Below are 18,608 nucleotides of genomic sequence, written 5' to 3'. Positions count from 1 at the left end.
TACAACCCCAGTAACTGGTACAGCTCCAGTAACAGGTATGGCCCCAGTGACTGGTATGGCCCCAGTAACTGGTACAGCCCCAGTGACTGGTGCTCTGGTAACTGGTATGACCCCAGTAACTTGTAAGGCTCCAGTAACAGGTGTGGCCCCAGTAATCTGGGATTACTGGGATGGCCTCAGTAGTCAGTACAGCCCCAGTAACTGGTACAGCTCCAGTGACTGGTACGGCCCCAGTAACTGGTACGGCTCTGGTAACTGGTACGGCTCTGGTAACTGGTACGACCCCAGTAACTTGTACAGCTCCAGTAACAGGTATGGCCCTAGTAACTGGGATGGCCTCAGTAACTGGTACGGCCCCAGTAACTGGTACGACCCCAGTAACTAGTACAGCTCCAGTAACTGGTATGGCCCCAGTAACTGGTACAGTTCCAGTAACTGGTACAGTTCCAGTAAGCACTGTGGTCCCAGTCACTGCCATGGCCCCATTAAGCTGAGGTGGCCCCAGTAAGCCCCAGTAAGCCAGTGTGGGACCAGTGCCTGGCATGGGCCCAGTAACTGGTACGGCCCCAGTGACTGGTACAGCCCCAGTAACCAGTGCGGCCCTGGTGACCAGTATGGCCCCAGTAAGCACTGTGGCCCCGTTTACCAGCACCGCCCCAGTAACACCCAGTGCATGGGGTTATGGGGCTGTGGTTATAGAGATGGGGGTAAGGAAGTGGAGCTGGGGATGAGGACTGGGAGCACTGGGAGCACTGGGAGCTGGTGTCCCAGACAATACTGGAGGCAGTGGTCCTGGGACAGACTGTACTGGGGGTACTGGGAGCCCTGGGAGCGTGTGCCTTGTACTGGGAATACTGAGAGCACTGGGAGCACTGGTGTCTGCCCTGACCATGCTAGGGGCACTGGGGGCACTGGGAGCACTGGGATGGGAGCAGTGGGAGCACTGGGAGCACTGGAGGCACTGGTGTCACTGGGATGGAAGCACTGGGAGCACTGGGATGGGGACACTGGAGGCACTGGGTGCACTGGGACGGGAGCACTAGGAGCCCTGGGGGCACTGGGAGCACTAGTGTCACTGGGATGGGAGCACTGGGAGCACTGGTGATACCGAGAGCACTGGGATAGAGGCACTGGAGACACTGGGAGCACTGGGAGGCCTGGGATGGGAGCACTGGGAACACTGGTGGCACTGGGGGCACTGGGACAGGAGTGCTGGTAGTACTGGTAGTACTGGGATTGGAGCCCTGGGAGCCCTGGGGGCACTGGGAGCAGTGGGATGTGGGCACTGGGAGCACTGGTGACACTGAGAGCACTGGAATAGAGGCACTGGTGACACTGGGAGCACTGGGAGCCCTGGCATGGGAGCACTGGGAACACTGGGAGCAGTGGAGGTAATGGGATGGGAACACTGGGAGCACAGGTGGCACTGGAAGCACTAGGGTAGAGGCACTGGGGAAACTGGGAGCACTGGGATGGGAGCACTGGGATGGGAGCACTAGGAGCCCTGGGGGAACTGGGACTGGAGTACTGGGAGCACTGGGAGCAGTGGGAGAACTGCTGACACCAAGACCACTGGGATAGAGGCACTGGTGGCACTGGGAACACTGGGAGCCCTGGGACAGGAGCAATAGGAGCACTGTGAGCACTGGGATAGAGGTACTGGGAGCACTGGGAGCACTGGGAGCACTGGGATGGGAGCACTAGGATAGAGGCACTGGGAGCACTGGTGTCACTGAGAGCACTGGGATAGAGGCCCTGGGGAAACTGGGAGCACTGGGAACCCTAGGATAGAGGCACTGGGAACACTGGGGGCACTGGGATAGAGGCAGTGGGAACACTGGGGGTACTGGGAGCACTGGGATGGGAGCACTGTGAGCACTGGTGCACTGGAATAGAGGCACTGGGAGCACTGGGAGCCCTGGGATGGGAGCACTAGGAGCCCTGGGGGCACTGGGACTGGAGTACTGGCAGCACTGGGAGCACTGGGATAGAGGCCCTGGGGAAACTGGGAGCACTGGGATAGAGGCACTGGGAACACTGGGGGCACTGGGATAGAGGCAGTGGGGGCACTGGGAGCACTGGGAGCACTGGGATGGGAGTACTAGAAACACTGGGGGCACTGAGATAGAGGCACTGGGGAAACTGGGAGCACTGGGAGCCCTGGGAGCACTGGGAGAACTGGGATGGGAGCACTGGGAGCACTGGGAGCACTGAGATGGGAGCACTGGGAGCACTGGGGGCACTGGTATGGGAGCACTGGGAGCACTGGGAGCACTGGGAGCACTGGTATGGGAGTACTGGGAGCACTGGGAGCACTGGGAGCACTGGGATGGGAGCACTGGTGGCACTGGGAGCACTGGGAGCACTGGGATGGGAGCACTGGGAGCACTGGGAGCACTGGGAGCACCGGGAGCACTGGGATAGAGGCACTGGGGAAACTGGGAGCACTGGGATGGGAGCACTGGGAGCACTGGGAGCACTGGGAGCACCGGGAGCACTGGGATAGAGGCACTGGGGAAACTGGGAGCACTGGGATGGGAGCACTGGGAGCACTGGGAGCACTGGGAGCACTGGGATGGGAGTACTGGGAACACTGGGAGCACTGGGACAGAGGCACTGGGAACACTGGGAGCACTGGGGGCACTGGGACGGGAGCACTGGGAGCACTGGGAGCACTGGGAGCACTGGTGGCACTGGGAGCACTGGGAGCACTGGCACAGACCCACCGCCACCCCCATTGCCCCCGTTCCCCCCCCCCCCCCGCGCCCCCTTCCCGTGCCCCCCCCCCCGGTGCCTCCGCGCAGCCGCGGGTGGGGGTGGGGATGTCGGGGTGGGGGCGGGGCGGGCGGCGCCGTCCCCGGCGTCGGCTCCGGTTCGGGGGCGCCCCCCCGCGGCCCGGCGGGGGCTGGGCCCGGCCGAGGGCGCCGCCGGGAGCCGCCGGGAGCCGCCGGGAGGCGCCGGGAGCCCCCGGAGCCCCGGGAGCCGCCGCCCGCCGCCATCTTGCGGCGCCCCCCCCCCCCCCCCCGGCCCCGGGGAGCCCCCCGAGCCCCCCCCCCGAGCCCCCCCCCGCAGCGAGCAGACAGGTCCGGGGGGGAGGGGGGGGAGGGGAGGGGGAGGGGAGGTGGGGTGGGGGAGGGGAGGGGAGGGGAGGGGGTTGGGGGGAGGGGGGTGGGGGTGGGAGTGGGAGGGGGTGGGAGTGGGATTGGGATTGGGAGTGGGAGTGGGAGTGGGTGGGAGTGGGAGTGGGTGGGGGAGGGATTGGGAGTGGGAGTGGGATTGGGATTAGGAGTGGGTGGGAGTGGGTGTGGGAGTGGGATTAGGAGGGGGTGGGAGTGGGCGTGGGATTGGGATTGGGATTAGGAGGGGGTGGGAGTGGGCGTGGGAGTGGGAATGGGAGTGGAGATGAGTGGGTGTGAGAGTGAGCATGAGTGGGGGTGGGTGGGAGTGGGATTGGGATTGGGATTGGGAGTGGGATTGGGAGTGGGTGGGAGTAGGATTGGGATTGGGATTGGGAGTGGGAGTGGGAGTGGGCAGGAGTGGGTGGGAGAGGGATTGGGAATGGGAGTGGGATGGGGAGTGGGTGGGAGTGGGAGAGGGAGGGGTTTGGAATGGGAATGGGATTGGGATTGGGGGTGGGTGGGAGTGGGAGTGGGTGTGGGAGTGGGATTGGGATTGGGATTGGGATTGGGGGTGGGTGGGAGTGGGCGTGGGGGTGAGTGAGTGTGAGCACAAGTGGGAGTGGGTGGGCGGGAGCTGGAGTGGGCAGGAGTGGGTGTGGGAGTGGGTGGGAGTGGGATTGGGATTGGGATTGGGATTGGAAGTGGGTGGGAGTGGGTGTGAGTGGGTGGGAGTAGGCACGAGTGGGTGTGGGAGTGGGCGTGAGTGGGTGGGGGGGGAGTGGCAGTGGGAGGGCGTCAGGGAGGGGCAGTGGGGGTGGGCATAGGGCTCAATGAGGGAGGGGTGCCAGTGGGGGTGGGGGTGGGTGCGGGGGTGGGAGCGGTGGGGTCGGTGTGGGCATGGCCACGGGGTGGGGGCTCTGGGGGCGCTGGGTGCGGGGGGCTGCGGTGCCACGCTGCGCCGTGCCACGCAGTGCCGTGCCGTGGTACTGTGCCGTGCCGTGCCATACTGTGCCATGCGGTACTGCCCCGTGCCATGCCGTGCCATGCCGTGCCATGCCGTGCCATGCCATGGTGTGCCGTGCCATGCCGTGCCATGCTGTGCCATGCCGTGCCATGCCATGGTGTGCCGTGCCATGCCGTGCCATGCTGTGCCATGCCGTGCCATGCCATGGTGTGCCGTGCCATGCCGTGCCATGCCGTGCCATGCCGTGCCATGCTGTGCCATGCCGTGCCATGCCATGGTGTGCCGTGCCATGCCGTGCCGTGCCGTGCCGTGCCGTGCCATGCGGCACCGCACTGCTCCGTTCTGTGTGGTGCCATGCTGTGCTGTGCCACGCGGTGCCGTACTGTGCCATGCTGTGCCATGCTGTGCGACGCAGTGCCATGGGGTACCGCACTGTGCCGCGCGGTACTGTGCTGTGCCATGCAGTACCACACCGTGCCATGCTGTGCCACGTGGTACTGCGTTGTGCTGTGCTGTGCCACGCGGTACCGCACCGTGCCATGTGGTACCACACCGTGCCATGCAGTACCGTGTCATGCCGTGCAGTACCGCGTCGTGCCACGCTGTGCCATGTGGTACCGTGTTGTGCTGTGCTGTGCCACGTGGTACCACACTGTGCCATGCAGTACCATGCTGTGCCGTGCTGTACCATGCTGTGCCACGCAGCACCACACCACGCCACGCCACACCACACCGTGCCACGCAGTCCCACCCTGTGCCACCTCACCCCACACATTCCCAACCCCTGCCCGCACGCCACCCTCTGATGGTTTGGGGCCGTTTCATGGCTTTTCTGGAGCCAGCTCTGAGCAGGCCGGGGGCACCCCCGTGGTGCCACCTCCCCAAACTGTGCCGGGTCCTGGCGGTGCCATCCCAGGCCTGTAGCTGGGACCCAGCCAGGACCTGACCGGGGCCGCATCACCCAAATCCTGGTGGTGCCAGGGCTCAGCCTGCAGAGCGGGGCCAGCCTCTCGCGCTCGGGGTCGGTCTCGGGGTGTCCGTGTGGGGCCGTGGCAGTGGCCGAGCACCGGGGCTGTTGGCAAGGCCACGAGGTGCCTGGTGCCCGCCGCAGGGCTCGTGCTGCTGCTCTCGCTCCGTTCCCCGATGCGAGCGGTGCAGCCGTGGCCTTGGCGATGCCGCGTGCGCTCCGTGCCCTCGCCCCGGTCCCCCCCCCGTGCCGGCTGCTGCAGGGACACCGCGTCCCGCGGCCGCCCTTGGCTCCGCGTCTCCCTGACCCGCCGCGGCTCTTGGCTGAGCACCGAGCACAACTCGGCTCGCTGACGGCTTCCCCACCTCCGCTGCGCGTCTCGGGGCCGTGCCGTGCCTGGCCTGGGGGGGTCCTGGCTCTGCGGCTGCGCCCCGGGGCCACATCCTGCACCCCAGCCCCGCTGGGAGCACGTGGTGATGGTGACAGCCGCGGGTGCCGCGTCTGCCTGGTGGCACCGAGCTGGTGCCAGGCACTGCCCGGTCCCTGTCCTTGTCCCCGTCCCCGTGTCCCAGTCCCACAGGACCCGATCCCAGCCCGGTTCCTCCAGTGGTGCTGGGGGGTGTGCGGCGTGGCGAGTGGCCGGGGGGGGTCACAGAGCCCCTCGCACCCACCCGGCGCACCCCAGACTCCGATTTCTGCCGGGCTCTCACCCCAATTGATGCGTCTTTGTGGTTTTAGGGTGAGCGAGGCGCCGCGCCTCTGGCCCTGGAAGCATGTCGGGGCCGGTGCCCAGCCGGGCCAGGGTCTACGCGGACGTCAACACCCAGAGACCCCGCGAGTACTGGGACTACGAGTCGCACGTCGTGGAGTGGGGGTACGCCGGCTTCCCTCAGCCCCCTCGGGTGACCCCTCCGTGCGTCTGACCCGTGGCCGTGGGCACGGTTTTCTCCTGGCTCCCTGCATGGAGCATTTATTCCTGCACCCCCTTGGGTTTTTTTTATTTTATTTATTCCTGCTTCCCCCGGCCCCGCTGCTCTCCGCGGTCTCCCCAAGGCGCTGGAGCCGCCGCGCTCCAGCCACGGCCCGGCTGCCTCCTCCTCACTGCCTCTTCCTCTCCTTCCCCGGCAGCAACCAGGACGACTACCAGCTCGTGCGGAAGCTCGGCCGCGGCAAATACAGCGAGGTCTTCGAAGCCATCAACATCACCAACAACGAGAAGGTGGTGGTGAAAATCCTCAAGGTGGGCGCGCGCCAGGGTTCGTCGCCGCCGGGCTCCTCGCGCCCTGCGGCTGAGCACGGGCACAGCCCCACGGCCCTGGGGGGGGGCTCCATGCGCTGCCCCGGCCCCTGGTGACGTTTGGGGGCCACGTTTTGGCTCTCTGGGGGGGCGAGCTCATTTCCGTGGTGGGACTAAACCAGGCGTAGTAATGGTTTGTAGGATGCATGAGTTACGGGGCATGGGGCGGTTTATGGGCTTGGAGAGCCCAGGCTCGCTCCTGGGCTGCTTTTCCTAGGGAAAGAATTCCCCGAGGGCCCCCCAAAAGGCAGGGCACGAGGTTCCTAAGGTGCTGGGGAGCTGCTGTCCTCGGGGGGGGGCAGAGCCATAGCGGTGGGGAATGCGCCCACTTGCCATGGTGTGCGGGGCCGGCGAGGGCTCTGAGCGCAGCCCGCTTTGTGCTTGGCAGCCCGTGAAGAAGAAGAAGATCAAGCGCGAGATCAAGATCCTGGAGAACCTCCGGGGGGGCCCCAATATCATCAGCCTGCTGGACATCGTGAAGGACCCCGTGGTGAGGAAGGGCAGGGGGCAGCCCCGCAGCCACCCGCGGCGGCCCCGAGAGGGTGGAGACGGGGAGGCAGCAGTGGGGTTGGGCACGCCGCCTGCCTGGCCCTGCAGTGGGCATCCCAAACCTCTTTTTCTCCTTTTTTCCCCTCTTTTTCCCCTTTTTTCCCCTCTTTTTCCCCTTTTTTCCCTCTTTTTCCCCTTTTTTCCCTCTTTTTCCCCTTTTTCCCTCTTTTCCCTGTTTTCTCCCCTCCCACCCTGCAGTCCCGGACGCCCGCCCTGGTCTTCGAGCACGTCAACAACACGGACTTCAAGGTGAGCGCACGCTGCCTCGGGGACCTGGAGGGGACTGGGGGAAACTGGGGGGGTCCCGAACCCCCCTGCAGAGCCAGCAGCGCACCCCAACCCCCCCGTGGGGTGTCTCAGACGTGGGGCTGCAGCCGGCTGCTCCTTGCTGCTTGACAGCTGGGGGCTGAGCCGTGGCACCGAGCCGGTGCTCGCGCTTGTGCCGGCCGATCCCGGTCTCTCCGCCCCGGCGGTGCCACCGGGCACTGCCCCTAAGTCACAGCCCCTGGGGGCAGGCAGGGGCTGCGGAGCGGAGTCTGGGGGAGCTGGGAGGTGAATTTAGGTGGGAGGTGGCGATTTGGTGAAGCTGCTGCCCGGGCTGGGGCTGCTCCACGAGTCACGAGCGCGCTGGCAGCCCCGCTGCTGCCCTTTCGCCTCCCTGGCTCCTGTCCCCGGGGTTTGGCTTTGGGCTGCTGCAGCTCCCGAGGGCACGCAGGCTTCCACCCTCATCCCCCCACCCCGGTGGGAGCTGAGCCCCCCACCCCGCTGCACGGTTTGGGAGCTCCCTGGTTGCCCCTGTTGGGACTGGGCCGGGTCCGGGCCGCCCTGCTTCTCCCTGGGGTGTGCTGCTGTGAAATTTGGGGAGGTTTTGGGGGGGGGTGTGCCGAGCTGCCCCAGAGCTGTTCTGCCCCTCGGTGCTCCTGCTCGGGGGTCCCTCGGGCGCCGCGCCGCGTTCACCGCCTCTCCCTGTTCTCGCAGCAACTCTACCAGACGCTGTCCGACTTCGACATACGCTTCTACATGTACGAGATCCTAAAGGTGAGCCCCCGGGACACCCCCCCCCGAGCACAGAGCCACCACCAACACCCCCGGGGGAGCCCTGCTTGGCCCCGAATCCCGCCGGCGGCACCGCGGCACGAGGAGGCTGCGAGGCTGGTGGCGGTGGAGCACGGCGGCGAAGGCTGAAGGGGACGAGGCCACCGCGCCCTTGGGCAGCCTCCCGCTGCCACCTGCCTCCCCCGGGGTCCCCAGGGTCCGGAGACCCCCCCCCCGGGGCCGCGTTTGTGCTCGCCGAGCCTGGCGTCACCGTGGTGCAGCCTTGGGGTCTGTCCTTCGTGCTGGCCCCCCTGCCCCTGCCCCGCGGTGACGCCGCTGTTGCGCCCGCAGGCGCTGGATTACTGCCACAGCATGGGCGTCATGCACCGCGACGTCAAGCCACACAACGTCATGATTGACCACGAGCACAGAAAGGTACGGCCGGGACCCCGTGTGCCCCCACCCTGCCCCCCCCAAGTCCCTTGGGTGGCTGTGGTTATCCCGGCACGGCACCGGTTCCTCTCCCAGCGCCCTGCGCTCAGCCCGGCCCCGAAACGTCCCCGGCGCGGTGCGGCTCTGGTGCTGCCCGGCCCCGCTCCCGAGCCCTCGCGGGGAGGGCTGGCCTCGCAGCTGCTGCTTTGGCAAAAAGGGGCGGCCATAAAAACCCGCACCTGCGCCCCGTAAACCCGCTTTATGTGCCAGCTGCTTGGCGGCAGCTCGGGCTTGTAAACCCGACTTCAGATCCCTTCCGGCGCGCGGCGGCGCCCGGCCACCTGCGCTCCACGCATAAATCGGACTTCAAACGGCGTCTCGGGAAGTGGGGGGGGGGCAGCTGGTAATCACCCCGTTATCGGGGTGGAACGGGGCCGGCCCCGTGCGCCCCATGGGCACGCTGCCCTTTGAAACTGCCCCGTCACCGCTGCCGCGGTGGCCTGGCACCCGGCGCACCCAGCCCGCGCCCTGCGCCAAGCCCGTCCGTCCTTTCCCCTAAATTCGTGCCAACCCCCAAATCGGGGGGGGGCTGGGAGGCTCGTTATGGGCAGCAGAGGTCCCAAAGTTAATAAGGGTTTGGTTTGAGGTGGGGGGAGGCGGGGGGGGGACGTGTTTCCTATAGGAGCTGGAGGGCTGTGGTTAGGGAGCGCGGGGCCCAGCCGGGCGCTGCGTGGCGTTAACGGCCTGCCTGATGGACCGGGGCCTGCCTCAGCTGCTGCCCTAATTAGTGGGGCCGGGGGGGTGATCCTAACGAGTCTGAGAAACGATCTGAAAATCTTTAGGGGGGGCGACGAGGTGGCCGTGGTCGTCGGGGCACCGCTGCGCTGCGCTCGTCCCGCTGCGCCCACCGCGGGGCTCGGCACCGCTGTCACCGCGCGCACCGCGACGGGGCCGGTGCTGGCGCTGAGCCCCACAAGCTGGGAGCCCCCGGGGGGGGGCCAATGGGGTCGGTGCCAGCGCCCTCCCTTTTTCTCCCTTTTTCTCCCTTTTTCTCCCTTTCTCCCTCCCAGCTGCGCCTGATCGACTGGGGGCTGGCGGAGTTCTACCACCCCGGCCAGGAGTACAACGTGCGGGTGGCCTCGCGCTACTTCAAGGGCCCGGAGCTCCTGGTGGATTACCAGGTACGGCTCCGCTGACCTCCAGGGGCCGGGGGCACGCCCGGGGGACCCCCTCTCGGGGCCGTGCCGGCAGCCCGGGGGTGTCCCAGCTCCCACCCCATCCCGTGTCCTTGCCAGATGTACGACTACAGCCTGGACATGTGGAGCTTGGGCTGCATGCTGGCCAGCATGATCTTCCGGAAAGAGCCCTTCTTCCACGGCCACGACAACTACGACCAAGTGAGCCCCCCCCCCCCTGCACTAACTTGCCCGCCACCCACCCCACCGTGCCACCCGCTGACTCCCGGGGTCCCCTCCCCAAGCCGGGGTCTCCTCTCGCTGCGTCCTTCCCCCTGCTGGAGGCAGAGCGCTGCCGGTGGCTGCGTCCAGCTCCCGGGCGGGGGGCAAGGCACTGGTTATACTGGGAGGCGCAAACGGGGCCGCATGCGGGCACCCCATAACGCACCCACACATCCCTGGCTGCTGGCACCCATGGGACACGGATTTGGAGGGGTCTGGCAGGAGCAGAGCCGTTCCCTGACCGTATCGGCCCCATACATGGCACCAGCCCGGCAGGCTGTAGGGCCCCCTGCCCACACCATAGGGCACTGGCTGATTTCTGTCACTTCCCCCCCAAATTGTCCCGTCCCCAGCGGGGAAACGAGGGTGGCAGGGTCCGGAACTGGGACCAGCCAGGCAGGGAACTGGTCCCTGCGGGGTCACCACCACCAACCCCGCCACCTTTCCTTCCCCTGTGCCAGCTCGTGCGCATCGCCAAGGTGCTGGGGACGGAGGACCTGTACGACTACATCGACAAGTACAACATCGAGCTCGACCCCCGCTTCAACGACATCCTGGGCAGGTGGGTGGCTGCCCCGGCGCGCGGTGCTGCATGCGCCATCCTCCTCCTCCTCCTCCTCTTCCTCCTCTTCCTCCTCTTCCTCCTCGCCCTCCTGCTCCCGGCAGACACTCGCGGAAGCGGTGGGAGCGCTTCGTGCACAGCGAGAACCAGCACCTGGTGAGCAGCGAGGCGCTGGATTTCCTGGACAAGCTGCTGCGCTACGACCACCAGACGCGGCTGACGGCCCGCGACGCCATGGAGCACCCCTACTTCTGTACGTCCCCGGCGGGGTCTGAGGGGAGGGGGCGGTGGCGAGGTGCCGGCGCTCCTTTTGGCACACCGGGGGCCATCCCTGACGCCGTCCCCTCTGCCCTGCAGATCCCATAGCGAAAGACCCGGCGAGGATCGGCCCCTCGGCCGCGCTCTCGGCCAGCACCACGCCTGTCAGCTCCTCCAGCATGTTGGCAGGTGGGTGCCGGCGCGGGGGCACGCCGGGGGCGCACCGGGGGCGCGCGGCACCGAGCCGCGCCGGCTCCTGGCTCTGCCTCCTGCTCCTGGCCTCGTCCTGCTGGAGCCTGACGCCCCGTTCTCTCCCCGGCGCAGGCATTACCTCGATGTCCGCGGCGCAGCCCCTGGGCAGCCTGGCCGCCTCGCCCGGCATCTCCTCCCCGAACGCTTTGGGCTCTCCGGTGCCCGCCGCAGCGGGCGCCCAGCCCTGACCTCGCGCTGCCACCACCGCCGCCTTCGCCCTCCCCGCGCCAGCCGAAACGGGGCAGGGTTGGGGTGGGTTGGGTTGGGGGGGTGTGGGGGGCGCTCTGGAATTTTTATTTTTATTTCTGTCGAGTGCGAAACGCAGAAGAGCGAAGCCGTAGGGTCCTTTTTTCCCCCCCCCACCCGCCCCGTGCCGGGGTGAGGAGTTGGCCGCCTGCTTCCCGCGGGGCAGGGACGCGACTGCGGTGTAGGAACGGAAAATGGAGAATAAATTTTATTTTCTATGTCCCTAACCCGAGGGCAGCGGGTTCCTGAATGGGGTGGGGGTGGGGGGCACGGGCACGCGGCGGTGCCCCCGCGACGGCTCCAGCGCGAAGCCAGAGCAGGGCCCGGTGGCCCCAAATCCCAGTGTCCCCAAATCCCAGTGCCCAAAAATCCCAGTGCCCCCAGTTTGGGGGCTGTGACCCCCCCCCCAAAAAATAGCAGCTTGTGCCCAGATTGGGGGAAGGTGGGGAGGGCCCGGGGGGTTCCTCAATGAGGTCCGGAGCTCCCCAGGGAGGAATCCGGGACAGAAAATGCCCCAAGGACAGGCCCAGGGGCAAAGTCGAGCCCCATAAGTGGCCCTGGGGCAAGGCCCAGCCCCACAACCAGCCCTGGGGATAAGGGGGAGCCCCACAAGTGGCCCCAGGCACAAAGTTGAGCCCCACAACCAGGCCCAGGGCAAGGCTGAGCCCCAAAACCAGCCCCACAAGCAGCCCTGTGGTCAAGGCCCAGCCCCACACATGGCCCTGGGGCAAGGCCCAGCCCCACAACCAGCCCTGGGGGCAAGGTGGAGCCCCACAAGTGGCCTCGTGGGCAAAGCTAAGCCCCACAACCAGGCCCAAGGGGGTAAGGAGGAGCCCCACAAGTGGCCCTGTGGCAAAGCCCAACCCCACAACCAGCCCCACAAGCAGCTCTGTGGTCAAGGCCAAGCCCCACAACCTGCCCCGAGGTCAAGGCCAAGCCCCACAGGCGGCCCCAGTGTCAAGGTCAAACCCCACAAGTGACCCCAAGGGCAAAGTTGAGCCCCATAAGTGGCCCTGGGGACACGGCTGAGCCCCATAAGTAGCCCCAGGGACACAACCAAGCCCCACAAGTGACCCCATGGGCAAGGCCAAGCCCCACAAGCAGCCCCACAACCAGCTCCGGGGTCAAGGCCAAGCCCCACAAGTGACCCCATGGGCAAGGCCAAGCCCCAACCCCACAGCCAGCCCCACAAGTGGCCCCGGGGTCAAGGTCAAGCCCCACAAGCGGCCCCATAGGCAAAGCTCAGCCCCACAAGTGACCCCAGGATCAAGGCCAAGCCCCACAAGTGACCCCATAGGCAAAGCTCAGCCCCACAAGCAGCCTTGGGGGCAAGGCCAAGCCCCACAGCCAGCCCCACAAGTGGCCCCAGGGTCAAGGCCAAGCCCCACAAGTGACCCCATGGGCAATGCCAAGCCCCACAAGCAGCCCCAAGGACACAACCAAGCCCCACAAGTGACCCCACGGGCAATGCTGAGCCCCATAACCAGCCCCTTGTTGCCATGGGGGGGGACACGACGGCTCTTGGGGTCCAGGGGGGAGTCCCAAGGGGGGGGCAGAGACACAAATTGGGCGCAGGGCGTAGGAAAACCAGAGCCTTTAATCCCTCGGCGGCCCAAAAGAGCCCAAAAAAGTTCACAGAAGAGGCCGGGAGGGCCCAGGCCAGGCCTTTTTGGGGGTGGGGGGGCCAGCTCCGTTCCCCCCCACCGTGACATTTTGGGGCTGGGGGGGGGGGGGGTCCGAGCAGTGCCCCCCCCCAACACCCCGGGGGGCTATTGCAGCGATCCGACATTCACTTCGGGACGAGGGGGGGGCCTCCCGGGACCCCCACCCACAGTATTGAGGGGGGGGGGGTTATTGAGGGTCGTGGGGGGGGGGGGTCTTCAGCTCCCCCCCCCCTCGTAGTTGAGCACGTAGTAGTCGTGCACGTACATGAGGACGGCGATGGGCTGCCCGATGATCAGCGACATCCAGACGGCCGCGTTGCCGTAGTTCCCCCTGAGGAACTTGGACACGAACCAGGCCAAAGGGATCTGGGACGGGGACGGGGGGGTCACAGCAACCTCAGAACCCCCCCCCCGGGGTGCTGTGGGGTTGGGGAGAGGGGGGGGCGCGCAGGGTTTTGGGGTGTCCCCCCCCCCCCACCATCCCCTCTCTTACCTGCGCCGCCATCCCCATGAAAGCCCAGAGGCGAAACATCTTCAGGGGGACGCTCACCAAATACTGGGGGGGGGGCAAAAAGGACAGCGGGGGGGTCACAAAATAAAAAAAGGGGGGGTGAAGACCACCCTGGGGGGGGTCTCGGGGGCGACACCGACCTCGTGGAAGAAGGCGGAGGCGAGGAAGACGGCCGTCTGCGCCGTCCACTTGCTGACCCCCCGCTTCAGCATGGGCTTGTAGAAATGTCTGGGGAGGGGCAGGGGGGGCGAATTAGGGTGGGGGGGGGACGATATAAAATGGGGGGGGGACGCGGGACCCTCCCAAAGCGGCCCCCCCGCCCCCAAAAAAACCTGAGGCACCACTTGTGCACGGGGATGTTCCAGTTCTGCCAGAAGTAGGTCACCGACTCCGAGTTCCTACAGAGGGGGGGGGGACATGGGTTAGGGGTGGGGGGGGGAAAAAATGGGATTGTGCCCCCCCCCCCCAAAGACCCCCCCGGGACCCCCCCCCAGCTCACCACCAGTCCCGGTAAAACTCCCGGTCCCCGAATTGCAGCAGCTCGGCCACGGCGTTGAGGCAGGAGTGGAAGAACCAGTAGAAGAAGATGAGCCAGATGAGGTGGTTGGGGACCTGGGGGGGGGGGCACAGGGGTGGGGGGGGGTCCTAGGGGGGTCCTGACCCCCCCCCATCATCATCATCATCATCATCATCATCATCATCATCATCATGGGGGGGTGCGGGGTACTCACGGCCAGCTTGAGGAGCCGCTCGATGATGCGGGAGTAATCCATGTCCTATAGGGGAGGGGGGTGGCGTCATCAGCCCCAGACCCCCCCCAAAATAAAAAAAAAGATAATATGGGAAAGGGGTGACCCCCCCCCAAAAAAAAAAGCCCCCCCCCAGCTTACCCGGAACGGCTTCATGGAGTTTTGGATCGTGGGCACCATCCACTGCAAGGGAGAAGCTGCTGAATGTGTCCCCCCCCCCAAAAAAAAACACCCCCAAGACACCAGAGCCCCCCCCCCCCTCTTTTTGGGGATGGGGGGGGGGGGCGCACAGCCAGGACCCCCCCCCCCCAAAACCCCAACCCCAAATACCTGCTGGATCAGCCCCACCATCAGCTGGATGAAGAAGAGCTGCAAAAGGGGGACGGAGGGGGTGACCTCGGGGGGGACACCCCCAGAATGGGGGGGGGGGGGGATGCCCCCCCCCCAATTTAAAGCCCCCCCCCCCCAGTTTAAAGCCCCCCCCCCATCTCACCATCTCGAAGAGGCGCCGCAGCAGGAAGCGCTTGCGGATGCGGGGGGAGCGGGGGAAGTTGAGCTCGTAGCACAGGGTGGGGGCCAGCAGGAAATAATAGAGGTCTGTGGGGCGATAGCCGTGAGGGGGGGGCACCAAAAGACCCCCCCCTAAAAAAAAATTACCCCCCCCCACCCCCTTTTTTTGGGGTACTTACTGCTGTAGGTGAGGTTATCGGGGTAGGCGACCCCGCTCTTGCCCACGTCCCCGTTGGCTTTGGCGGCTCCTGGGGGGGGGGGGTTTAAGGAGATGGGGGGGGGGGTGAGGGGTCTCGGACACCCGGGGGGGGTCCCAACGCCCCCCCCCAAAAAGTCCCGTACCTGGGGGGGCCGCTTTGGCCTGGCGGCACCACTTGTTGAGGTCCCTGAAGGAGAAGAGCTTGAGGAAGAGGACGGTGTAGATGGCCAGGGTGAGCACGGCCCCCACTGCAAGCAGGGACACGGAGGGGGGGGGGTCAGGAGGTTGGGGGGGGGGTCTCAGGGTGTGGGGGGGTCCCGGGGGGGTGGGAAGAACCCCCCCAAAAAGCGTCCCGGGTCCTCACCGGGCGTGATGGAGGTGACGGCGAGCACCACGGCGGCGGGGAAGCAGAGGATGGCCAGCAGGTTGGCGGCGTGCAGCGCGGCCCCCGCCCGCTCCGACAGCGAGCCCTGGGGTTTTGGGGAGGAAAAGGGGGTCATAGGGGGGGCACAGCGGGACCCCCCCCCAACCCACGGAGCCCCCCCCTAACCCACGGAGCCCCCCCACCCTCCTTTTCTCGCTCGGGGGCTCACCGCCGCCAGCCGCCTCTCCAAGGCGAGCGCCGCCAGGGCGAAGACGTTGGCCACTGTTTTTTGGGGGGGGGGGAGGAGGAAGAGGAGGAGGAAGAGGAGGAGGAAGTCAGCGAGGGGGGGGCACGCCGCGCGGCCCCCCCCCACCCCGAAACACCCACCGATGATGAGGCAGAGCGAGGGCCAGCTGTAGGGGTCCTTGAGGAACAGGGACACCACCTGGATGGGGTCCACCAGGATGCCGTACCTGCGCCGGGGAGGTGAGGGGGGGGGACCCTGAACATTTTGGGTGTCCCCCCCCAAAAAAAAGGGTTGTGGGGGGGGGCACAACCTCAGGGACGGGGTCAGAGGTCGCCGTCTGTCTGTCTGTCTGTCTGTCCCCCCCCCCCTTCGCTTACTTGATGAGGTTTTCCAGGAAGAGCCGAGCGTTGCTCAACACCTGCAAGAGCCGGGCGGGCGTTGCGCATGGAGAGGGGGGGGGGGGCACCCCAAAAAGCCCCCCCAAACCCCCCCCCAACCCCCCCCCTCAGCCTCAGGCCTGTCCCCAATCCCCCCCCCGGGGTTGCCCCGAGGTCGTGACCCCCCCCTCGGGGTTCCCATGGGGGGGGGGGGTGATGGGGAGCCTGCCCCTTGTCCCCCCCCCCTTCCCGGGAGCCGCCCGTGCCACGCGGCCGCGCCTCTGGGGCAGGGTTCAGGCGGGTGGCGAGGGGAAGGGCCCAACTGGGGGTACTGGGACCCAACTGGGAGCACTGGGGGGCACTGGAGGACACTGGGGACCCCAACTGGGGGCACTGGGGAGCACTGGAGGACACTGGGGACCCCAACTGGGGGCACTGGGACCCCAACTGGGGGCACTGGGGACCCAACTGGGGGCACTGGGGGGCACTGGGGACCCAACTGGGAGCACTGGGGGGCACCGGGGACCCAACTGGGAGCACTGGGGGCACCGGGGACCCAACTGGGGCACTGGGGACCCCAACTGGGAAGCACTGAGGACCCAACTGGAAGCACTGGGGGCACTGAGGACCCAACTGGGAGCACTGGGGGGCATTGGGGACCCCAACTGGGGGCACCAACTGGGGGCACTGGGGGGCACTGGGGACCCTGAGCGTATCCCTGGGGACCCCACTGGGGACAACAGGGACCCCAGCTGGGGCCACCGTGTCCCTAACTGGGGACACTGGGACCCCAAGCAGGGCCACCAGGTCCCCAACTGGGGCCACTGGGGACCCAAACTGGGGCCACCAGGTCCCCAACTGGGTGGGGCATTAAGGAGCCCAACTGGGGCCACTGGGGACCCCAACTGGTGCCAACTGGGACCCCAAGCGTGTTGCTGGGGACCCCAACTGGGGCCACCAGCTCCCCAACTGGGACCAGTGGGGACCCAAACTGGGGACCCCAACCGGGGGGGGTCACCGGGGCGCCCAACCGAGGCCAACGGGGACCCCAACTGGGACCAGTGGGGACCCCAAACTGGGACCAGTGGGGACCCCAACTGGGGGGTCACCGGTCTCCGTCCCAGCAGCACCAGCAGCGGGTGGCCGGGGGGGGCACCCCGGGTTCATTACGGGGCGCTAATTAACGCCGCTCGCTACGGGGCCCCCAGGGCTCGTTACTGGGCGCTAATTAGCACGTTGGGGCGCTAATTAGTGCCGCGGGGCGCTAATTGGGGCCGCACTCACCAGCATCACCACGCACCAGTTGAGGACCCCCCGGTAGTTGCTGTAGCCGCTGGCGGAGCTGAGCAGGGACTCCTGCAGCCGGTGGCACCTGGGGGGGGGGACACAAGGGGGGGGGGCTCAGCTGCACCCCCCCCACACACCGGGACCACCCCCCCAAATCAACGGGACCCCCCCCAAAAAAACAGGAAACCCCCAGGACACCAGGACCCCCCCCAGGACACCGGGACCCCTCCCCAACACCACGACCCCCCCAAAATACCAGGACCCCCCCCCCAAAAAAAAACAGGAACCCCCCCGGAACACCGGGACCCCCCTCAAAACACCGGGACCCCCCCCCCCAAAAAAAAAACAGGAACCCCCCCGGAACACCGGGACCCCCCTCAAAACACCGGGACCCCCCCCCCCAAAAAAAAACAGGAAACCCCCCGGAACACCAGGACCCCCCCCCAGGACTCCGGGACCCCCCCCCAAACACCGGGACCTCCCCCAAAAAAACACAGGAAACCCCCCGGAACACCAGGACCCCCCCCCAAAACACCGGGACCCCCCCCCAAACACTGGGACCCCCCCTCCAAAACACCAGGACCCCCCTGGGACCCCCCCCCAGGACAGGATGGGGCCCAAAACGCTGGGAGATTTGGGGGGGGGGGGGGCAGATTTTTTGGGGGGGGGGGGCAGGGGTCGGGCTCAACACCCACAGAATGGGCACGGGGGGGGCCTGGGGGGGTCGTGAAGGGATCCCGGGGGGGGTCCCAAGGGGTCTGGGGGGGGCCCAAGGGGTCTGGGGGGGGGCCCAAGGGGTCTGGGGGGGGCCCAAGGGGTCTGGGGGGGGCCCAAGGGGGTCTCGAGGGGTTCCGGGGGGGGGTCCCAAGGGGGGTCCTGGGGCTGTCAGTTCCCGGTGCCCCCCCCCGGTGCCCAGAGCCCCCCCCCCAGTGCCTGATGCCCCCCCCCGTGCCCAGTGACCCCCCCCGGTCCCCAGACCCCCCCCCCCCCATACCCGGTGGCCCCCCCAAGACACAGACCCCCCCCCCATGCCCTTTACACCCCCCCCCATACCCGGTGACCCCCCCCCGGTGCCCAGACCCCCCTCCCGGACACGGTGCCCCCCCCCAAGACACGGACCCCCCCCCCATACCCATTACCCCCCCCCGGTGGCCCCCCCGTACCCTTTAACCCCCCCCCCCACACCCATTACCCCCCCCCCATACCCTTAACCCCCCTCCCCGATCCCCGGACCCCCCCCCCGATCCCCAGACCCCCCCCTCCATACCCGGACCCCCCCCCCAAAACCCATTGCCCCCCCCTTTCCCCCCCCCCCCCCCCCAAATTACCTGAAGTCCCCGCAGTGCTCGTGGCCCCCCTCCGCCCCCACGTCCCCTCCTCCCCCCCCCGTTGCGGGGGGGGCTCCTTGGCTTTGGGGGGGGGGTCCCTTGGCCGCCCCCCCCCCCAGCCCCTCCCCCACCCCCCCTCCTCCTCCGCCCCCCCCCCCGCCGCCGCCGCTCCGCGCTCGCCCATGGCCGGGCCCCCGCCGCCTCCCGGCCACCGTAGGGCCCCCCCCGCCCCCC

At 67.5% G+C, this 18,608-nt stretch overlaps 2 protein-coding genes across 2 annotated transcripts in view; one reads left to right on the top strand and one right to left on the bottom strand.

The window, feature by feature from the left end:
• The first annotated feature begins 3,007 nt into the window (after positions 1 to 3,007).
• On the top strand, positions 3,008 to 11,365 carry LOC309874307 (casein kinase II subunit alpha-like). The gene is made up of 13 exons (XM_082752355.1): positions 3,008 to 3,083; positions 5,789 to 5,924; positions 6,179 to 6,290; positions 6,736 to 6,837; positions 7,095 to 7,145; positions 7,875 to 7,934; positions 8,283 to 8,366; positions 9,434 to 9,544; positions 9,659 to 9,760; positions 10,282 to 10,382; positions 10,487 to 10,635; positions 10,740 to 10,829; positions 10,965 to 11,365. The coding sequence occupies exons 2-13, from the start codon at positions 5,824 to 5,826 to the stop codon at positions 11,078 to 11,080; spliced, it is 1,179 nt and encodes a 392-aa protein (XP_082608481.1). The 5' UTR covers positions 3,008 to 3,083; positions 5,789 to 5,823; the 3' UTR covers positions 11,081 to 11,365.
• A 1,362-nt stretch (positions 11,366 to 12,727) lies between these two features.
• The window catches only part of DGAT1 (diacylglycerol O-acyltransferase 1), a gene marked incomplete at its 5' end in the record, with an annotated part of 9,692 nt that continues 3,811 nt past the window's right edge, over positions 12,728 to 18,608 (bottom strand). The window contains 17 exons of the mRNA XM_082755413.1: positions 12,728 to 13,168; positions 13,296 to 13,358; positions 13,454 to 13,541; positions 13,646 to 13,711; positions 13,813 to 13,925; positions 14,045 to 14,089; positions 14,204 to 14,245; positions 14,393 to 14,431; positions 14,556 to 14,659; positions 14,752 to 14,820; positions 14,915 to 15,019; positions 15,136 to 15,241; positions 15,365 to 15,417; positions 15,523 to 15,608; positions 15,760 to 15,800; positions 17,044 to 17,131; positions 18,375 to 18,455. Of these exons, the coding sequence (XP_082611539.1) occupies positions 13,019 to 13,168; positions 13,296 to 13,358; positions 13,454 to 13,541; positions 13,646 to 13,711; positions 13,813 to 13,925; positions 14,045 to 14,089; positions 14,204 to 14,245; positions 14,393 to 14,431; positions 14,556 to 14,659; positions 14,752 to 14,820; positions 14,915 to 15,019; positions 15,136 to 15,241; positions 15,365 to 15,417; positions 15,523 to 15,608; positions 15,760 to 15,800; positions 17,044 to 17,131; positions 18,375 to 18,455 (1,339 nt within the window). The 3' untranslated portion in view covers positions 12,728 to 13,018. The remainder of the gene's footprint in view (positions 13,169 to 13,295; positions 13,359 to 13,453; positions 13,542 to 13,645; positions 13,712 to 13,812; positions 13,926 to 14,044; positions 14,090 to 14,203; positions 14,246 to 14,392; positions 14,432 to 14,555; positions 14,660 to 14,751; positions 14,821 to 14,914; positions 15,020 to 15,135; positions 15,242 to 15,364; positions 15,418 to 15,522; positions 15,609 to 15,759; positions 15,801 to 17,043; positions 17,132 to 18,374; positions 18,456 to 18,608) is intronic.

Source organism: Aythya marila, assembly GCF_965140915.1.
Source record: "Aythya marila genome assembly, chromosome: 2".
In the NCBI taxonomy this organism is placed as follows: Eukaryota; Metazoa; Chordata; class Aves; order Anseriformes; family Anatidae; genus Aythya; species Aythya marila.
The sequence above is the reverse complement of the archived record's forward strand: the minus strand, read 5'-3'. Positions and strand labels throughout refer to the sequence as shown.